This window comes from Lethenteron reissneri, chromosome 27 (genome assembly GCF_015708825.2).
Source record: "Lethenteron reissneri isolate LAM-NWPU_2019-01 chromosome 27, ASM1570882v1, whole genome shotgun sequence".
In the NCBI taxonomy this organism is placed as follows: domain Eukaryota; kingdom Metazoa; phylum Chordata; class Hyperoartia; order Petromyzontiformes; family Petromyzontidae; genus Lethenteron; species Lethenteron reissneri.
This window is the reverse complement of record NC_083805.1, coordinates 15,607,825-15,630,478: the sequence shown is the minus strand read 5'-3', so window position 1 is coordinate 15,630,478 and position 22,654 is coordinate 15,607,825. Positions and strand designations below refer to the sequence as shown.

The window sequence follows — 22,654 nt, the reverse complement described above, 5'->3', positions numbered from 1 at the left end:
TTGCACGGGGGAAGAAAGCAGCTTGCAGGTTTCCGAAACGAGCGTGGCACGAACGCGCAGTGAACGCTGTCGGCAAGAGGGAGGAGGTGGTGGTGGTGGTGATGGTGGTGGTGGGACGCGTGGAGATGAAGGCGGGCGGCAAGTCTTCCAACACGCGTTGCATCGGAAGGAACGTGGCTGACGCGGGACGTTGCAAACCCGGCGAACTGTGCGTGTTTGTTTGGTTGGCTTCCCAGTCACGGCTCACATCAGTGGCGAGAGAAGTGTGAACAGGTCCGGGATTCTTCTTCCCCCTCCCCTCATTCTGTGCCCCCCCCCCCGCCGTCCCTCAACGCCTTCACCAACCAGTATGTGGGGGCCTTCATCCAGCAGTGTATTGAACTCGCGCCGCAGGTGATAATATTGTTGCAGTTATTATCACAATGAAAAGGCGTCGGGTGACGGAGCCGCGGAATTCAGCTCACGCCACCCGCAGCAGACCAGACGAGGCGATTGCCCCACAAGTGCTGAACATTCGCGCTGGATGCTGCCACATTTGCAATGTGCTGCTTTGATTGATACCTGTGTATCGATCGTTCAATTTGAAAGTGCCATTTTATTGTGTGTTGTCGTCTTGCTGCGGTCTGGGACTGTCTTTGTTGTTGTTGTTGTTTTGCTGCCTTGCCCAAGCGTGCATTTAGTGTTGAAAAATCAGACTTACGTAATTCTATTATATTAATAAAGTACATATTTCCTGCACATGGCCAGATCGATTTGAAATTAAAGTACTTTTTATTTGATCAGGTAAGACCCACTGAGCTTCATAGATTTTTTTTCAGAAGCGACCTCACCACAAATATATAAATACAGCCAAAGACTCTAAACGCATATTTCGAAATGGAGGGAAAACTCCAAATATAGTTAACTAGCTTTACTACCCGGCTTCGCCCGGGACTTGAATTCACCACGCCCGGCCGCCTTTGTCTCCCCAGTGGCGATGTTCACACACCACACCAGTTACTCGTTTGAGGCTGAGTCGACCTAGGGAGGCCCAGGACCGGTTCAAATAATCGTCAGCGGTGGTGGCCGTGAGCGGGAATCGAACGCAGAGCGCTAACCACTACACGACAATGCGTTACGCTTCCACATGCGCGGGTCACGTGACAGATGTGACGTCACAGCTCACTTGCCGTGCAAAAAATCAATGCATTATTGAGCTCCCCCCCTCCAAAAAAAATACAAAAGTGTATTTTAATCATGTTTGCATGGCGTACAGTCTAGAAAGTACCCACATGGCAAATTTCAAGTTTGTCGCATGTCGGGAAGTACGCTAAACATTTTGAACAGACACACATAATCACAACTTTGCTTTTTATATATATGGAGATATACAGCAGGTGTCAATGGCGGGATCGAACACACGACCTCCTGTATACCTAGCGAGGTAGTTAACATCTCGCCACCACGATGCTCGATCCGTGGCTCACACGGAGCTTAATGATTTATGTCTGGTGACCTTGGTTTAAAGAGAGGCGCCTGAAAGAAATCAAGCTTGATTTTACACCAGATAATTGTGTTTTCTCGAGGCAATTGTGGCCAGGAGATAGCAGACGTGGAAGGCCCTTTCCCGTAACTACCCCAGTTTTCCTGCCACAACAAAGTAAAACCACTCGTCGAGAGTGGAAACGGACAAACATCCCAATGCAGAGTCCTCGTGACAAATCTGTATCGGATGAACGCCACTGGGCGCTTTGTTTCACGACAACCAATGAACACGTTCAAAGTTTGCTCGTGTCCATGCTGCCGAAATGGATATAAAATCCCGCTTTGCGCGCGGGCCCACGCATCTAACAGAGAGGGTCCTTGCCTATAAACACCAGCATCGGTTCATGAGAGCCATGGCTCTGCTGATGAGATGGTGAATGTCAAAACCAGTTCTTATCTATAAACGTTTGGCAGTTATACTCTTAGGTTTTGTCGGTAAAGTCACGTAGGTAAAAAATAAAATTAAAATTTATAAAAGTAATAATAGAAATAAAATAAAATAATTTCTTATTTTATAATTTCTTATTTTATTTTATAATAATTACAATCATTTATTATTTTATTTCTATAATTACGTTTATTAATTTTAATTTAAATTTTTACCTACGAAATAAAATAAAATAATACATTATTTTATTCTATTTCTATTATTACTTTTATTAATTTTCATTTTATTTTTTACCTACGTGACTTTACCGAAAAAAACCTAAGAGTATGAATCCTTGCAGTCACGAAAGCTTCAAATCTAGTTTGGCAGTTAACCAGCATCAGTTCAAACAAGCCTGACCGCCTGACTGCTGATGAGACGATGCATGTCGAAACCGCTCCTGAGTCTTGCAATGTGTTGTTGAGCCAGCTCTGCTGAGATCACGCAAACCCAGATCTAATTGGGAGCAGAATCCCGTGATGCATTCATATCACACCGACACAAAGCGGCAGCCACCACGCACCGCGTGACTGTGCCGTCACTAGAGGGCGCAACGCCACGAGGCTGTTGACATTTCATTGACGAGGGAAGGAAGATGTCAGACTCGAATGCCGCGTCGCGGTTGGGCAACGCTTGAATGGGCGACCCCCCCCCCCCCTCCATGCACAACCAGGTTGTTACAGGCGACTACGGTGTTCCCTGGTGGTCAACAGGGGGCAGTGCAGCTAATGGTTGTACTATACTTTCTATGCCCCCCCGCGTCTACCACGTTCTCTCCGCCTTCACCGACCCGCACTGATGGCAGCCTGGTGACGCGTGTGGACGATGAACTGCCACGATCCACGGCCACGTGGACAGGCCGTCATCTGGCAGTGGATTGAGAGGACACGACTGCGGACGTGTGCATGTGTCGTGCAACGGTGACGCGAAACCGGCGACCCGAGTTCGATTCCCGCTCACGGCCACCGACAACAGCGACGAGTATCTGAACCGGTCCTGGGTCACCCCTAGGTCGACTCAGCCTCAAAAGAGTACCTGGTGCGGTGTGTAGACATCACCGCCGGAGATACAAAGGCGGCCGAGCGTGGTGCGCTGGTCACCTACCCCCTCGTACAATGTGTCGGCCTTCATAGGTGCTATACTACGAGATATGAAGAGTTTGTGTCGTTTTGCTATTCCTCCTCCATTGAAGGAATGCAGACTACGTACAACGGTTCAATTTATTCTCAATAGATTTGGTTTTGTGACCACAATCCCACCACTGTGGCTTGCCTTTAATATATCAATACGTATGTATGTCTATGGGTTTGATATGTATCAGTATGAATATACGTGTGTCTATGTACCCCTATGTATCTCTATTGGTCCCGCTGTATGGGTATGTGTCTGTGTGTTTACTATGAGAACCTGGTGCGGTGTGTAGACATCGCCACTAGGGAGGCAAAGGCGGTCGGGCGTGGTGCTGGCCACATCTCGTGCACCGTACCGGCCTTCATAGGTGCTCGCTAACAGCACTTGGCCCTACAGTCTGTTTAGGGCCACACGCTTTAGAAGCGCGGCCCGAGTGAGAGGGCTGGATGCGAGTGGGGGGATCAAGGGAGGGAGGGAGGGAGGTGGTGGGAGGGAGACAAACGCGGTCTTCTCCCTCCCCCCGCCCGCCCGCCACCGCCCCTACCAAGTGGCGTTCTGCCCCGGTGCGCAGTGCCGCTGCCGGCGCGACGCCTTCTGCTTCATGCACTCCGATGAACTGACGCGATGATAAAGGCGAGAGAAGGGAAATAATGAAATAAATAACGTCCCTCTGCAAATGAGGACTGCCCCCCCCCTCCTCCCCCCCCCCCCCATTCGTCCCCCCTTCACACACTACTCGCGGCACGGAGGAGCAGCATCACAGCCTCGCGCACTCTTACTTTATTCATGACCAATTTACTGACAGAGTGGTCTCGGTTAGCCCTGCCGAGTGAATGTAGACCCCCCCCCCCCACCAATAATTGGCCAAGCATCAAAAAATGAGACGACCCTTTTTTATTCGTTAGCGATTTTAAGGAGGAGAATTTTGGGTCAGTCCCGCTGAGCGATTCGAGGTCCTTATTATTGTATCCGGGGTTTTTTTCATGAGAAAAAAATATATTCTTTACGGAAGGAAGGCTCAATGGCTACGCCACTTCTATGACCAGAAAAATCGTGATTATCTATCTTCCCCATCCGTCAGAAGGCACTTCAAAGGTTTATACAAAGACTGTCGAAACCCCGATAACAATTCTTGCCGACGATGGCAATATAATCAGAAGCCATGCGCCAATGTCGAGATATGAAGAGTTCGTGTCGTTGTGCTATTCCTCCTCCGTTGAAGGAATGCAGACTACGTACAACGGTTGACTTTATTCTCAATAGATTTGGTTTTGTGACCACAATCCCACCACTGTGGCTTGCCTTTAATATATCAATACGTACGTATGTCTATGGGTTTGATATGTATCTGTATGAATATACGTGTGTCTATGTGTCCCTATGTATCTCTATTGGTCCCGCTGTATGGGTATGTGTCTGTGTGTTTACTATGAGTACCTGGTGCGGTGTGTAAACATCGCCACTAGGGAAGCAAAGGCGGTTGGCCGTGGTGCTGGCCACCCGCCTCCTCGTGCGCCGTTCCGGCCTTCATAGGTGCCCACTTCGAGCACTTGCTCCGACAGTCTGTTACAGCTACACGGAGGATCTTTGTCTTTTGAATTTACTCCATGGAGTTTACTATGTGATCAACAGATTGGGTTGCATGGCCACCATCGCACTGTGCTTTGTCTTTAATGTATGTTCACGCATCTATGTGTGTCTCTATTTATAAGTCTTAATGCAAAATGTGTATATGTGTATCTATGAGTCTCTATGAGTCTCTATGTGTCTCTATGGATTTACTATAGGGTAAACAGTTTGGTTGACATGGCCACAATCACACTACTGTGACTTGCATCTTTCATTTTCCATTGTGTCCCAACCCCTACATCGATGGCTGGCAAACGTACCACACAGATCGACAAAGAGCAATGTTTCTGGGCACGATTCGCAAAAACAATTCGTGCAAAGATTCGTTTCATTTTTTTTACTAAATAATTATCGTTCTGCTGTGTCAACCAGCGCGCCCAACGGCATTCAGGGCTGCTGTCTTCTTAATGGACTGGCAATCCACTTCGTTTGTACCAACGCTGCCTCCCTCCTTCCTTCTTTCTTTCTTTCGTCCGTGGATTTCGTCTGAACATCGCCTGCGCTTGTAAGAGCCCGCGGCTGATTATTTTAATATTTCATTGTTGTGGTTGTATCGCCAAAGCGGAGCTCTGCTCAAACGAGCATTAGAGCGGTGCACCGCGAGTTTGCTGGCTTGTGCCAATAGTTGAAATTCCACGTTCACAGGGCGAGGACCATTCTCCCCACGTAGGACGACTACCGATGACTCCCCACTAAGTGGCACATGGCTGAAATTGTATTTGAAGACCCACACACGACGTGGGGAGGCCATCCGCCAGCGGATGAGCATAGGGCTGTAGCACGATCTTATTATAATTATAGTGAATAACAATATGAAATTAGCCCATCACGGTCAAAGCCGTTAAGCGCAACACCACACGCCTTGTCACCGCCTTCTACACTCCGACAGATACGCCCCCCGCTGCTCATTCGAATACGCGACTTCCAAGAATTCTGCCCTGTCAAGTCTCCCACCATCTGGTCTTGGGTCTACTCTTCCCACTTACCAGCCACGTTCTCTTCCGGACTTCAGCGCTGTTCAAATGTCTTCATGGACTCGCACGTGGGAGATGACCCGGGGACATGCAGCCTGGGTGTGTAGCCTATACGGTTTATAAAAAACAAGTGACGCTATAATAGTCATCATTATTAGGTTCGTATTGTTATAATCTATAGCCCCTGTGTCAATCCACCGCTGGTCGAAGACCTCCCTCGCGCCGGGTCGGACATGCGGGTTGTTTGACCCTTCTTCACCACGCTGGTCATTGCGGGTTGGTGAAGGGAAGGTTGTGGCTTGCACAGGAGTTGGTCAGACATTACTCGCCACCGGGTTTCACAGCGCAGTGTGCAAACACCTGCACTGCCGCAGTGGATAGACCATGGCTCGTTACGATGATGGATGATGAGATGGTGAGGGTGACACAACTTTGCGCGTGCCGAATACCTTAAATAAACGTGTATTGATATGTGATGGTCTATGTAATGGTGATCAGATTTAAACAGACACACATATATACAGGCGGAGAAGCGAGCGGGAATCGAATGAGCGCTAAATTAGGTCATCATAACATTGTATATATGGGGATGCGTTTCTAAAACAAACAGCGTTATTTTTCGATTTAAAGCTTTCGTGACTGCAGGGATTAATATTCTTGGTTCTTTCGGTAAAGTCACGTAGAAGGGAAATAATAAAATAATTAAAGTAAAACATAATACAATAATTCTCACGACGTTTCGGCCACAACGCAAGCAGCCGTCCTCAGGTGAAGAACAGGTCTGTCGGAAAGACAGCTTATTATGTTTTATTTTTATTATTGTATTATTTCCCTTTGTCGTGACTTTACCGAAAGAACCAAGAAGATAAGCAGCGTTATTGCTTTCGTTTGAGCAATATATGAAGGCTTCATTGGGATATCGACAATAGCGCTAATAGTAATACTACATATGGTAAACATTATGTCATGAATAGAAAATGAGAACTTATTTTAATAGCATCAGTATAGGGTTATAGACCTTCTGAAAACACGGCTAAGCTCTGCCAAAACCAACCCATGGAAGTCTCGCGTCTGGCCTAAGTGCACTCACCAAAGTTCCATTTAGATTTTCACTTTTTTCGTTTCGTCTAAATGCTTTGAAACATCGACGGACACGGACGTGAGATTCACACCTCCGCATACAGCCTCTCACTCAGCACCAGGACACATACTATGACACGCACATCGTGACACCGCTTCCCACTCGTGCTACATCTGCTGCACGTCTGGCAATCGAATTCGTGTCGCCGCCCAGGGGTGCAGAGCGCAGCGGCGCTGACCACTCTACCACCGCTCCGCACGTTTCATTTTCTATTTCACGTCATGTAGGACACAGCGAGTGAGCGAAAACACATCCTTGTTGTCATTATTATTGTGTATGCAAGTGCACTGATTTACACCGCCATGGCTAATTGGATACCCAGCGATTAATTAACATTCACCGCAAGCAGCGACTTGTCCTGACAAGCAGCAGCAGCAGCAGCGTGGCCGCGATTGCTTTCTGTTGATCTCAAAAGTAAAATCGCGAGTCACGGAAGACGTCTCCTCGCTCAAGCGACACGTGGCAAGCGGCTGCTGAGTCGGCGATGGGAATTCCACATTGCCATGGCGCGCACGGTCACTGCCGACCTCTCCGACACAGTTGGTACGCGTTGTGCGGAGGGTGATGACGGGCTGAGTTCATCCCCCAGAGTGGGGTTTGAATCTGAGTCGACCGCAGGGACACAGGCTGGCTTATGATAGAGCCCTTCATCAACCCACTACTGCATGAGGGCCTCCCCACGTCGTGTAGAGAGCGCGGGAGGTTATTTGTCCATACTTCATCACGCTGGTCAGTGCGGGTTGGTGAAGGCGGGGGGGGGGGGCATAGACGCACGGCACAACAATGGGTTCGTCCGCGCTGCCCTCTGTGCTGCTCACGATGTAACCCCGCAGCCTATAACACCTGTTTTATACATCGTGGCAGTGAGCCAGCAGGAACCCCCCTCCCCACCACTAAGCTCTGTAGTCCTCTAGATATGAAGGTGTTATACGTCAATTCATGAGCGTTTACACGTGAGAATAAACCGGAGCACCCGGAGAAAACGAGGGAGCAACACCATATCCCGCACAGATGGAACAGGTGGAGTCGATATTTTTGCTCGACTACATTATCCTGGCTCGTGGTAATCCACCAACCCTCGCTGCTGCTGCTGCTGCTGCCTCCACAATGCCTGATTACAGGCAGCCACGTGCCACCACCACCGCCACCCGGCGTGATTGCCGTGCGACGAACGCCTCTATACCTCGGCACGCGAGATGGTGTAGCGCCTCGAGTCTGGGATATGAGGTCATTTGAGGCACCTCGGAATGAAAACCGAAAATAAAATAAAGTATTTTATTTACCAGATAAACCCCACTGAGCTACGTAGCTCTTTTTTCAGAAGCGACCTGGCCACAAATGAGAGCTCAACGAAGTGGCTTGTCACGTGGAAATTTTTAAGCAGCCAAATAATCTAAACGCGTGGCGATGTTGATTACTAAAAGTGGAGGGAAAAACCGGAGGAGCCGGAGAAAAATCCACGAGACCACACGGGGAGAGAGAGAGAGATAAAATGCAAACTCCAAATATACAGCAGGCGTCAGGGTCGGGATGGAACCCAATACATGCTGTACACCAGGCGAGGTAGATAACATCTCGTCACCACGGCGCCACAATTGTTATTATTAATCATTATTATTTATTCGATTCCACTTTGAGGAGGCCGCTTACGACGACCCATGGCGATGTCTCGATTAAATTATGCGAAAGAAATGTTCCACTGGAAACGTCTTCATCTCACGAGTGCTGTTCGTTTCCGGCTGCCTGGAGTTTTGGGACCGTTTGGGGTTGTCCCTTAGATATGGTGTTAAATAAATAAATATATCAGGGCCATTGGATTATAAATAAATGGTAAAAAAAATCCACAGAACCTATTTCCGACATTTAACCGGGCACATGAAATATAACCCCCAACCCTCATCCAACAGATATCTTCTCAAACTGACTCTCACCTGATTATAAACACAGGTCATCTGTGGGCTGGAGCGGTGGTGCAGTGGTTAGCACACAACGCAATGAACTCGGAGAACTGAACCGGTCCTTGCCCCCCCCCCCCCACCCTTTCCATCAAACTCTCCACCAACCCGCACTGAGAGTGGAGTGGGGAAATATGGTCAAACAACCCCAAATGAACCACAAGGCGTGGAAAAGCCTTCAGCCTGTAGTGAATTTACAAAGGGCTGCACATTTACATCTGTTGGTGAACAAGGGAACACACTACCGGCTTAGAGTGGCCGCTCACAGCTTCACCCATTTTGTGATAACACGTGTGTATGTGTGTGTGCACACGTGTGTCTGCGTGTACACGTGCGTGTGTATCCGTGTCCTAGGCCATCCCCTAGGTCGACTCAGCCTTAAATGAGTACCTGGGAGACAAAGGCAGCCGAGCGTGGTGCAGGCCACCCACCCCCTCGTGTGCCGTTCCGGCCTTCATAGGTGCTACTCGCTAACAGCACTTGCCCCAATAGTCTGTTAAGGCTATACGGGGGATCTTTGTTTTGTGAGCCGATATGCACGCGTGTACTCACGTGTGTACCCATGTGGGTGTGAGCGTGTATCCGTGTGTCTGTACTCCTGTGTGGGGGAACGGTAGTGTCGTGGTGAGCGCTCTGCATTACGAACCCGGCGACCCGAGTTCAATTCCTGCTCACGACCATTAACGGGTGGCGAATATTTCAACATATCCAGGGCCGCCTACCCTAGGTACCTGTTACGATATTTATAATAATATCAGCACTGGGAAGACAAAGGGGGTCGGGTGTTGTGCTGACCACCACCTCCTCGTGTACCGCGCCGGCCTTAATAGGTGCTCACGAACACCACTTTCCCCAACAGTCTGTTAAAAGCTACACCGGGATTTTTGTTTTGTCTTCGTATACGTGCGTCTGTGTGCCCCTTTGTGTGTGTGTGTGCATGTGCGTATATCTGCGCCCGTGTGTGCTCCCGTGTGCGGATCTGCTATGTATCTGTTCGTGTCCCCGTGTATGAGGAGTGGTGGCACAGCAGTTAGCGCACTACACTGCTACGAACTCTGACCGCCCGAGTTCGATTCCTACCCATTTTAGCCATGAGTGGGCATCGGCGAACATTTGGTCCCGGTGTGGTCTGGAAACATTCGCGATGGGGAGACAAAAAACGACCTGAAGCAATGCTGGCAACCCACCCCCTCGTATGCAGTGCCAGCCTTTATAGGTGCTCGCTAACGGCACTTACCCTAACAGTTTGTTGAGGCTATGGGGGGGGGGGGTTTGTCTCTGTACCTATATACGCGTGGTGCGTCTCTATTGACTTATTCCGATGTGTGCACGCGGCTGTGTGTGTGTGTGTTTCCGTGTGTCAACCTGGCGACGTATCGATTGCGCGTGTATGCGCGTGTTTGTGTGCATCTGTGCGTGCAAGTGCGTGTCTGTGCACGGCGCGCGTGCAAGTGCGCATTCGTGCATGGATATTGCCTTCTACAATGTGTGAGACTAGGCGTGTGTTTGAGTGTTTGTGTGGGTGGGTGTTTGTAATCATGCATTTATGCATACATTTGTATGTCTTTGCGTGCTGTTCTTGGCTTTTGTTAAATATATATACACACGCAGTTATATACACGGTATATAGACACTTCGTAGGTGCTAGATTAATACACATGCCCCAACAGTCTGTCAAGGCTATCCGAGGGATCTTTGTATTTGCGTGATATATATGCGAATGTGTGTGGTGCCGTTTATACTCTATGCATTGTATGCACGCGTGCACGCGTGCGTGCGCGTGTGTGTTTGCGCCGCATTGGAGAGCATTTAGTGCAGCGCTTTGCACAGCGCGCGCTCCGAAACCGGCGATCTGAGTTCGATTCCCGCTCACGACCAGCAAACATGCGGTGAGAGAACATCTGAATCGGCCCCTGGCTTCCCCTAGGCCGCCTCGGGCTGCAACGCTGGCTAACCCACCTCCGACCTGAACACGCGCTCTCACAGCACTTGATCCCCACAATCTGTGTTGCAGGCTAGCGGGTGGATCTTTGTCTTTGTGGGTGTGACTTTGCAAGTGTGTGTACACATACTATTCTTTGACTGAATACGGGTGTATATCTGTGTGTGTGTGTGTGCAAGCCTCAAATGAGCACCTGGTGTAAACTAGGGAGACAAAGGCGGCCGGGCAAGTCCTGGTCACCCACCCCTTCGTGTGCCGTTCTTGCCTTCATAGGTGGCTTTCTGTTCTCGCGAACAGCATTCCCCCCAAAAGTCTGCGAAGGCTATACGGGGGATCTTTGGCTTTGTGTGCGTGTAAGCGAGCACCTTAAGATATACGGGGATCTTTGTTTGTGTGTATGTGGGGTGTGTGCGGTGTGTGTGTGCGATGTGTGTGCGGTGTGTGTGTGCGTATGTGTGCATGTGCGCGTGTGTGCGTACACGTGTGTGTGTGTTTTTTTTATGCGGTGTGTGCTCGCTAACATCACTTGCCCCAACAGTCTGTTAAGGCATACGGGGGATCTTTGTCTTGTATGCGCGTGTGCGCGTGTGCGCGTGCGCGTGTGGGTGCGCGTGTGTGTGTGGGTGCACGTGTGGCTTGGGTGCACGTGTGGGTGCGCGTGTGTGTGGGGGTCACGTGTGGGTGTGGATGCGCGCGCGCGTGCACGTGTTGGTGCGCGTGCACGTGTTGGTGCGCGTGCACGTGTTGGTGCGCGTGCGCGCGCTCACCTCTGCACGTGTCGACGCCCCCCTTGCACCCCGCGTTCCTCGCCAGGGCCCCCGCGGGCCCCGCGTCCCCTCGCGCGTGGCCGCCCGCACCCCCGGCGGCCCCGTGCGTCGCGTAGGGCGGACACGTGGCGAGCGGCTTCGCCTCGCCCAAGATGTCCCGGATCAGGAACGAAGACGAGGAGGAGGACGAGGAGGAGGAGTTGAATGCGTTGGTTGACGGCAGCGTCGACGATAACGACGACGATGTCGTCGAGGTCGTCGACGAGGAACCCATGGCGATGATGGCCGACGATGGCGATGACGTCACAATCATGCCGTCTCCGGGCCCCGGGGGCGGGTGCGCGGGGGGCGGCGCCGCCGCCTTGAGGAGGAGCCGCGTCCCGTGCGCGTCGCAGTTCGAGTCCCCGTTCGCCGCCGCCGCCGCGGTGGCGGTAGAGAGCATGGAGGAGGGCGAGAGGAGCAAGGACGCGGGAGGCGACGGCAGCGAGGCGAGGCGAGCGCCCGAGCTGAAGGGAGCGGCGGCTCCGACCTGCGCCGTCTTCTGCGCGAGGCCGCACTGAACCCCGCGGAGCGCCGCGGCGTTCTCCGCCATTGAGGCCTGCTCGACGCAGCACAGCCTCGGGCTCGCCTGCTCGGACGTCGGGCTAGAGGCCGTGCTGCCCGGGCTGGGCGGGCTGGGCGGGCAGGGGGGGTGCCCGGTGTCCTCGCGGGGAGACGGCTCCGATTTTCCAGTCAGAATTCGATCGATGCCGAAACTTGACCCCTCCATGGAGCCGCTTACACCGCGCTCGGTCCGTTCAAAGGAGACGTTCTCGCTCGGGAAATGTGTGTTTCCCGATATATTAGAATATCTGATCAAAGTCGGTAGAGAGAGAGGGTGGAATGTGGGGGGGGGGGGGGGTCCTTTCCCTTATTAGCTCACCGATACAAAACAGCCGACTCGTGTTCGATGCAATTGTAACGTATTCGGTGAGTTCTCGCATAAGTTACGCATTTAAATAAATCGTCCTATGCTGGTCACTCATTCTAAATTGTTTTAGCAACAAAACATTTTATTTATAATGTTTCTTGAAAAAAATCGACCGCCATGAGTTGGACATTTTTGATGAATTTATGTCAATTGCTGTAGACAAAATCGTCGAAACTTAAAATGCCGCTTGTATAGGCTTCTAGATTACTATCGCGACTGATGATACATTTTGCATCGTCTCGAACGCTTAACCGCCGCGCGCGTGTGTATTCGTTGACTTAAGCCCCAACATTTACATTTTAACATCAAACAACGGAGGCGAGACGCGACCGATGAATTGAGCTCAGGCACCCCACACACTTTGAATCAAAAAAAAAAATTATTTTTAAAAACAAACCAGTGCCCGTCCTAAGATCGTTCGCGCGTCCACGCCAATTGTTCGTCGCAAAATGTCTCGGGAGGTTCCCTCGTTAACCCGCGCCAATCATCACGACGACGACGACGTTAACCCGTGACCTAGACGGCTGCTGGGGGAGTGTTGGGGTCGTCGATACGGTGAGAGCGAGAGAGAGAGAGGAGACGAGAGAGAATAGAGAGAGGAGCGCAATTTATACGGAGCACGGCGCAATATATTAAATCCGGCAATTTAGCCGCGCGCTTTGTACGGCAAATGGAGCCATTTTATTGTCTGGATCGCGGAATGATATTGCAGTGGACAATCCCTGGCTTAGCGATCGCGGAGCGCACGAATCCAAATCCTAATTTTCTTTTTTAAAATCTTCTAAGTCGTCATCGTCGTCGTGGCTGTGGGTGCCCATTGACGTGGGTGCCGTTGACGCGTCATCTCCCCCGGGATGATGCACTCGGTCTTGGTGGAGCGGTGGGCAATCACGCGAGATGTTTGCTTGTTTGTTTTAAAATAGATGGCGGGGGCGGGGGGCACCTTGATTGTTTTTCACGAAAGAAGAGGATCGATTTCAAATCTGGAAAGAGGAAAGCGAAAAAAAATGCTGCATTTCGTTAATGCCGCTGTTGGTGCGTCCGCAGTGGTGCACAGGGACAATTAACAACAATAAAGTCCACACGTTCATCAATAACACCGCACGCACATGTAGACAAAGACCCCCCGCGATATGTTTAAGGGATGGGTGGCCAGCACCACCGCCCAGCCGCCTTTGTCTCCCTAGTGGTGATGTTTACACACCGCACCGGGTACTCATTTGAGGCCGAGTCGACCTACGGGAGGCCCAGGACCGGTCGTGAGCGGGAATCGAACTCGTGTCGCCGGGGTTGTAGCGCAGCGCGCCAACCACTGCGCCACCGCTCCCCGCTGTGCCACCCCTCAATGCATACCTCTACATGTGTAAGCATGTCTACATGAATACATACATATACTTAACACTCATACACACCTATATACACTCACTGCTACATATATTAACATTCTAATACACACATATACACTCCCCAAATACAAGCGTAAATACTGTACATACATTAATATACTTACACATATATACTGCCCAAATACACACCTAAATACATACATTCATATACGTATATAGCTACACATACATATAGCATATACATGACTGCATATATGCCGCAAACGACACACATATACCGAGTATCAACACGGCAACTCATTCACGAACATGCACGCTCATAAATGCATTACATGTATACATACCGTCCTACATATACTGATGCACACAAACCAATACGATTTATATTCATATATATACTGCACACACACCCGTAGCCGTGAATATACGTGCACGTGAGTGGGTGTTACGGCACAGGGAGGAATACAGCTGATGCATACGCGAATCATCTCAGTCGGTCAACCCCGTGGCACGACCTGGGGGCTCGTTCCCGTTTACCTCCTGCCAGCGAGCCTTCGACACTTCACGTGGCATCATGGTGCACCTAGCCTGGCACAAGCGACGTGGTGATGTCACCGCCACTTTGTGGCGAACGGCGGTTGTTTGCAGCGCGTAAAAATACTTTTTGAATACAGTATATATGTGTGTATATATGTATATATATACGTGTGTATACGCAAAGGCGGTCAGGCGTGGTGCTGGCAACCCACCCCCTTGTACCATCCCGGCCTTAATAGGTGCTCGCTAACAGCACTTGCCCCAAGTCGTGTAAGGCTATACGGGGCATCTTTGTATATACGTATGCCATTCAGGTATTAACAGACTGGATGGGGCAATCGTCGTTAGCGAGCACGCATGGGTGGTGTGCCCACTACTATTCCAGGCCATCTTTGTCTCCCCCAAATGCCGATGGGATGCTCTTTTTTTTTTACACCGCTCCAGGTGCTGTATTACTCATTTAAGGCGTATCCGACATAAGGGAGGGTCCAAGAATCGAACCCAGGTGTCGAGCAAACAGAAACGTCGTCGCTCTCGCGACCAAAGCGAAAACACAGGTGAACGATAAGCTTCAGTCTCAGACGGCTAAGGGGAATCCTGCTTGCGAACAGCTGGTCACAAGCGCCCCGTACATAAACAAACACAAAGGTGCCCCGTGTAGCCTCAACAGACTGTTGGGGCAAGTGCTGTTGGCTGGCACTTATGAAGGCCGGGACGGCACACTAGAGGTTCGGTAGCCAACAACAACGACTGGCCGCCTTTGTCTCCCACACCGCACCAGGTACTAACTTGAGGCCGAGTCTACCTAGGGGAGGCCCAGGACCGGTTCAGATAATCGTTACTGGTGTTGTCCGTGAGCGGGAATCGAATTCATAGCGGCAGCTCGCTAACCGGTACGCGATCGCTCCCTACACTAAGCAATCATCAAAGACACACACATACACATATCCCCAAATGTATCATCATTGTACATGCTGCTGGGAAAAGTCCTGTTAGCGAACACCTATTAAGGTCGGGACGGCACGCGAACGAATAATGTGGATAATACCACGCCCGACCGCCTTTGTTTACATATTTTTTAATTTCGCGCATCGCACCAAGTGTTTATAATTTCAGGCTGAGTCGACCCAGGGATGGTCCAAAACCGGTTTGGATAATCGCTACTGTTGTTAGCCGTGATCGATAATATAATCAAACTCTGGTCCCCAGGTCGGTAGCACGGTGCCACCACTGCTCACACACACAGACAAAGAAATCCTCTCGTCCACGGTGTCGGAATTAATAGGTGCTCGCTAACTTTTTCACACACGCACATCCAAAGACAGCGATCCCCTGTGGAGCGTGCACAGACAGCTGGGGCAAGTTCTATTAGCGAGCACCTATTAAACACAAAACAAACAAATCTTCCGTATAGCCTTAACAGACTGTTGGGGCAAGTGCTGTTAGCGATCACCTATGAAGGCCAGAACGGCACACGAGGGGGTGGGTGGCCAGCACCACGCTCAGTCGCCTTTGTCTCCCAGGTGGTGATGTTTTTACGCACCGCACCAGGTGCTTATTTTAGGCTGAGTCCACCTAGAGGTGGCCCATGATCAATTCAGATAATCGTCACTGCTGTTGGTAGCCGTGAGCGGGAATCGAACTTGGGTCACCAGGTTCGTAACGCAGCGCGCGAACCGCTACACCACCACTCCCCACCACCACTCCCCACCACCACTCCCCACCACCACTCCCCACCTATTAAACACACATGCACAGGAACACGCGTAGACTGAAAGCAGCGTTGTATCTCTTTGACGGGAATATGACAGGCACACCTTGAAGTGATTGAAGCATTCGATGTCACCAAACAACAATCGTGCCAACAATCGAAACTATCCAATAATATATAGATGCCAAGTGCCTGCTTCTCAATGCTACGAAGACGGACCACTGTCTGGAACATCGCAGGTGAAATATGTTTAAAGCAGTGTTGTCAAAGAGTGTTGACTTTTGCGTTTGCTTCTCAAACGAAGCGATTGGACAATGCTCATCTCCCATGCACGGTGAGCCTGAGCCAGCGGTACAAATTCCACATTCCTATGACGGAGCCGACTCCATCCAAAGCACGACCACTGTGTTCTTTCCACAAAGCGTTGTATCCTCCTCTACCTTTTTTTGAACAATCGACCAAGCAGAAATAAGGGGTCGAATCTCGCCCGATCCTGGCGTTGAACTCGCATATTTGGGCTTGTGAGTCGAGCACTCTGTGCCCCCGCGTCTCCACGCACCCAGCCTGATGGTGACCGACGACAGCTGGGCTAACCTCGCCCACCTACCCCCGAGCTCACCACCCCAAGCCATTACCGGACACCGCTAGATCCGTCAGTCTTTTGCTTGCCAGCATCAGGTTTAATAAATAAAGTCCAGATCATAATAAAAATCAAACGGACACCTTAACGCGAGCCCCACACTCGCCTTAGAGGGCTACGAGATGGCCCCGTGGTGCAGTCGGCAGCGCTGCAAGTAGGTTGCGTATCTATCTCGTGCGGAACTTTTGTCGGTAGCCCCTCGGTATTGTCCGGGTACACGAAGAGGATCGACCAACGCGGAGATGGAGCGATGAGATCGGTCCAAGGGCAGGACTGAGACTGCATGGGGAGGTCTCCATCCAGCAGTGGATAGACACTGGCTGCTGATGATGATGTTGTTTACTCCAGTCTCCTACCTCGCCATTCACAAAATAAAGGGCAGATGTTCTGTAAAAGACTGGACATTGAAGTGATTTATTAACGTAATAACGACAGCTGTTTGGAATAATATTAGTTTTTTTTCTTTCAATAAAAACAAAATTATTCCAACGGCAAAATCTTAAGGAGAAGAAAATCCTTCGAAAAAATTTGGAGCTAAATCAGAAAGCCAAGAAAAAAAAACGCCCGCCGCAGAGAAATTTTTATAAAGCATCCACTCGTACTATCTGCACCGCGCGGCGATGAAGCGACGTGAGCTCCGAGTGATTTGAGGAGCGAGACAAAAGTCATTCTGGGCTGCGAGTGATTTGAGGGCTGGGATTACAGCGTTGGGACATCGTCGATCATGATAACGACGATGATCAAGTAAGTACGTTACACGTCTAAGAAGAAAACAACTGAGCTTCAGCATCAAGGTGACCGGACTACTCTCCTCTCTGTGTCAGGAGACAGGAACTCTTTGATCAGAACTCGCGCGCTACGACCTCCTGCCGGGTCAGCTTGGCACTGGGGGGGTCACGATTCCCCATTCTGGATCAGTGCGACTCGCAAGGCCGTCACCGACTCACTCACCACGTGCGTGCGATGTGACAAACATTTGCAGCTCAACCGTCAAGCAAATGAAGACGAAACAGATATCCTTTAACAGACTGTTGGGGCAAGTGCTGTTAGCGAGCACCACCTATGATGGCTGGCACGGCACACGAGGAGGGGGTGGGTGGTCAACACGCCCAGTGCTGATGTGTTTTACCCACCTCACTCACCGGGTACGAATTTAAGGCAGAGTAGACCTATAGGAGGCTCGCTTCAAATATTCGCCGATGTTATTAACCGGTCGTGAGCGGGAATCGAACTCGGATTTCCGGCTTCGTCACGCAGTGCGCTAACCACTCCGCCACCGCTCCCCCCGAACCGTAAACTAGACAGCACTCTAACTCGCGTACAAACGCGCACTGATAAGTCTACAAACACCTCAAATGATAACATTACATCGATTTAATAAGAATAATACATACATGTATATATAAACACGAAACAATTATCGGAAGTTCATTTGCAAAATAACGTGTTAAGATCGTTTCAAACATCTGTGTATATATCGTGTCGTGTGTGCGGGTTTAGCTGGCTCGCTTGCGACATCGCCAGCGGTAACTATAACAATTATTGTTTCCTAGAACCACGTGCCAAACGAGGCCTGTGTAATGGGACGTCATTACTACACCGGCGTAGCGAATTTGCGCAGTTATACAGCGGCCTTTTCAGTCGGCACTTGCATTGCGCCTTGCTTTGTGCGAACCAACGGCTCAGGTTCACGGTTGGAACCGCACCGAATGTTCGTGACATGGTCGCTGTCTTTGGTAACAAAAAAGACAGACATGGGGGCTATTATCCCGTTATTGCAACGCCGATTGCCACGTGCACGACAGCGGTGGTGGTGGTGGTGGCGGCGGGGAGCGGTGGTGTAGCGGTTAGCGCTACGCTGCGCTACGAACGCGCAAGAGCCGGGTTCGTTTCCCGCTCACGGACACCAACACCACCAGTGACGATTATTTGAACCGATCCCGGGCCTCTCCTAGGTCGACTCAGCCTCAAATGAGTACCTGGTGCGGTGTGTAAACATCGGCACTGGGGAGACAAAGGCGGCCGGGCGTAGTGTTGGCCATCCACCCCCTGGTCTGCCGTGCCGGCCTTCATAGGTGCCCGCTAACAGCACTTTCCCCAATAGTCAGTTCGAGACTATACGGGGGATCTGTATCTTTTATTGACCCATATAATCAAATACGAATGAACATACTTATTTGTGAATCGACCGTGCAGTCGAATACGTGTACATACCCGAGCATATTTACATATAGCACCATATAACATGCAATTAAGTAAACTTAACACATTCGTAAATAAATACTGTGGCCTTAAAATCCCAACATTAATATATAACATGCGACGTTTCGGGCAATGGCCCTCAATCATAGCACATATATTATCACATTAAAAAACATATTTTATTAAACGTTAATATATATTTGTTTCACCCCACGGCGATGATATTAAAACGATCTTAACAATGAAAACATATGGGTCTTTCCGTGTAACATTAATCCGATGTGCGATGACGCTTTTTTTTTGCACGCATGTTCAGTGCAGGCACGTGGGTGTGAGGGTGGTGGTTAGCGCGCTCGCTTCGCAGTCAACAACAAGAACAGAGTTGGAAGCTCGGACCGGGGGTCTGCGATTAGCTCCTCTTTCTAGGATGCTGAAGAATGATTTGAGACGCAAGTTGGACACCCGTTACGATAAATATCAAAATATACCGACAGTGTGCTGCTGTGTCGTCTTGCATATACTTTGGGAGATGTTTATACACATGGTAAATGTATATATATAAATTGATCAATTAACATTTAATAATGATACTCTTTTCTTTATGTATATACCTACACGGTTAGCTGGTACGTTAATACATTTTTTTAAAAAGGATGTCATGCATCCGAGTTGGATTTCACGAGCGAGTTTACGTACGGAGAATGAGTGCGCAGCGTGACGAAATGTTTAAGTAAATCATACATATTTGCGTGTGTGTGTGCCCTGAAAACACACTGACAGATGTCACGCGTTCACGTGAACTACACAATTGACACAAGCTGTATACGTGTGTGTATTTGTGTATATTCGTATGCAGTAAATACTGCGGTGGTTAAAATCGGGTTTTCGTTGTTGCTGCAATACCGGTAACCGTACGGAATGTAACCGATATTTTTTTGAAACATCCGTTCCCGGGAAATGATGCATATACAGAGCGTTAAACAAAGGCGACTGTCAAAGTGGCTGTACGAGTCGGCTGTACCCGCGCGGTTCGATCCTATCTCCCCGCGCGGCAGTCAAAAACAATAGCGCAAGTTTCTTAAATCACGCCCCCCCCCCCCCCCGCACCAGCAGCTGTATGAAATGGTTAGTGGTGAGGTGTGGTGAGGGTACATTGTGGCTACTACCCCCTCCCTCTCGACCGATGACAATTTGCACTGGATACGATGACCGGCCGGTTCCTTGTTCTGTGAAGCGACGCGGTTTGTCGATTTTTTTTGACAACGGTCACCGCTTGGCAAGTATACAAGCGCAATAATTGCACAATGTGCGTTTGCATATTAATGTTATATTACATTTAAAAAAAATTTGAAAAATATTCCGCCATAAAGTTGTGAGCGGACTATTGGGGGAAGGTTTGCTGCTGGCGAGCAGCGTGATTGAAGGCCGGCACGGCACACGAGCGGTGACGTTTATACGCCGCACCAGGTACTCATTCGAGGCTGAGTCGACCTAGGGGAGGCCCCAGGACCGGCTCAGATAATCGTCACCGGTGTTGGCCGCGAGCGGGAATCGAACTCGTGTCGCCGAGTTCGTAGCGCGACGCGCTGAGCGCTACACGACCGCTAAATTCAGGCTACGCGCGCGGATAATGCGCGTGGACATGTTCGTGTTATTACATGAACAAAAAATCGATACACATAAATAATGTTCACGTATATATTAGTGCCATTACGTGAAAACGATCCCACGTACGCGTCCATATACAATTCATGATACATACAATGCATATTCTTCATACATTGCATATGTGAAGACAATGGCTATTTGCGTGTATACGAACAGGCATGCCATGCACACGCACACGCGTACACTGAAGTAAGTGCATACATTTGCTTCATAATATACACCAACATATGCGGCAGGTTAACACGTACGCAAATACAAAACAATATGTGCGCGGATACATACATATTGAAAAAAAAGATCCCCCGTACAGCCTGAACAGACTGTTGGGGCAAGTGCTGTTCGCGAGCACCTATGAGTGGGGTTCGAACTCGGGACACGAGGTTCGTAGCGCAGCGCGCTAACCGCTATACCACCGCTCACCACCACTACATACATGTAGCACACACACACGCACGCGTACATATGCACAGACATTGCATGGCACGGCTGAGCCGGGGGTGAATATCCGTGCATACATTTACTGCTGGCGAAATCCGACCGCGGTCGCGAGGCATGCAAATACACACAGAATAAAAGCAAAGGTCCCGCGTCTCGCCTTTAGCAGACTATTGGGGCAAGTGCTGTTAGCGAGCACCTTGTGCGCGCACACACAACACAACGATCGCGCCCTGGTGTTAGCGAGCACCTATTAAGGGCGCTGGCGTAGCACACAAAGGCAACACCGCACGTGCATGAATATGCACACAAAACACACGGACGAATATGCACACGCATACATGCATACACAAGACAAAGATCCCCCGTATAGCCTTCAACAGACTGTTGGGGCAAGTGCTGTTAGCGAGCACCTTTACAGGTGCTCACCTATACGTGAGCGGGAATCGAACTCGGGTGGTCGGGCTGCGTAGCGCAGCGCGCTAACCACTGCGCCACTGCTCCCCCCCCCCCAAAAAAAAACCACACACACGGAACAGACAAAGACACACTCACAATACACGACACTCACTCCTCACCTGGAGGGCATTGTATCCGATTTGAATAGAGGGCTGAGTCTTCTCATCCACCCGCGTCAAAGTGCGCGGACCCACCACTCTCCACCCGGCCAGCAGAGCCCCCTCGCGTGGGAGCGAGGTGGTGGGGGGGAGGGAGACGCGGCGGCGAGGGGAGGTGGGGAGGTTGGTAGGTGGGGAGACGACAGCGTCCCGCGACAGACGAGCGACGCGACAGAGGAGAGCCAGCGAGCGAGTCACAGAGAGAGAGAGAGAGCGTGCGGCACGACCACCGCCAACACCATATGTCACCGGCAGCCCATCCACGCCTGGCTCCACATCTCAATATCGGTTACGGTTTTGACCCGAACAAGCCCCGTTCGTTTGGTCAAGCAGCAGGTTATGCGTTGCTAGCGGTGGAGGATTATGCTGTCGCTGCTTGTCATTGCGAATGATAGTTAATGGTGGTGGTGGTGAGTGTTGTTGTTGTGAGCGACTCGATGCTCGCAGGATCGAGACTCGCGCGTCCCGAGCGCGCGCAGCCGCTAATGATGAGCGCGCGGGTCGCGCGCGCGCGCGCCTTCTCCGTGGGGGGTGGGGGCTACGGGGGAACCCCCCCCCCCTCCGCAACTCTCCCCCCCCCATACCCCCCCCCCCTCCTCCTCCACCCACCACCCTTACAAGGCCCATCACAGCCGGCCAAGCCGCGACATAAGCACTCGGATATATCGGCGCTCCTCCCCCCGCCGCCTCCAAATCCCCCCCGCCCGCCCGCCCGCCCTCGCGATGTAAGCGAATGGACGCGCTCCGCTGCGGACGACGACGACGGCGGAGAGGGAGGAGGGAGACTTTTCACTCCACCCGCCGCCGCCGCCGCCGTGTGACCCAGCAAGCATCGTGGGTGGAGGCGGGCGACGCGCGGAGACAAAGGGGAGGCGAGCGGGCGAGCGAGCCGGGCGGGAGAGCCGAGCAGGCGGCGGTGGTGGCCTCCAGGATCTCCAGAGAGCAGGGGGAGGGCGGGGGGGAGGGCGGGAGGAGGTGGTGAAATTGCTCCACTTTTAAATTGCCAATTCGATGGTTTCGCTCGCTCTCGTATTCACT

The 22,654-nt window shown here is 50.8% G+C and overlaps 1 protein-coding gene across 1 annotated transcript in view; it reads right to left on the bottom strand.

Annotated features, from left to right (window-relative positions):
* Positions 1-22,054, bottom strand: part of LOC133348458 (barH-like 2 homeobox protein) — a 99,161-nt gene extending 77,107 nt beyond the window's left edge. Inside the window, exons 1-2 of the mRNA XM_061561274.1 lie at positions 21,578-22,054; positions 11,491-13,443 (exon numbers count right to left, since the gene is read on the bottom strand). Of these exons, the coding sequence (XP_061417258.1) occupies positions 11,491-12,259 (769 nt within the window). The 5' untranslated portion in view covers positions 12,260-13,443; positions 21,578-22,054. The remainder of the gene's footprint in view (positions 1-11,490; positions 13,444-21,577) is intronic.
* Positions 22,055-22,654: the final 600 nt, after the last annotated feature.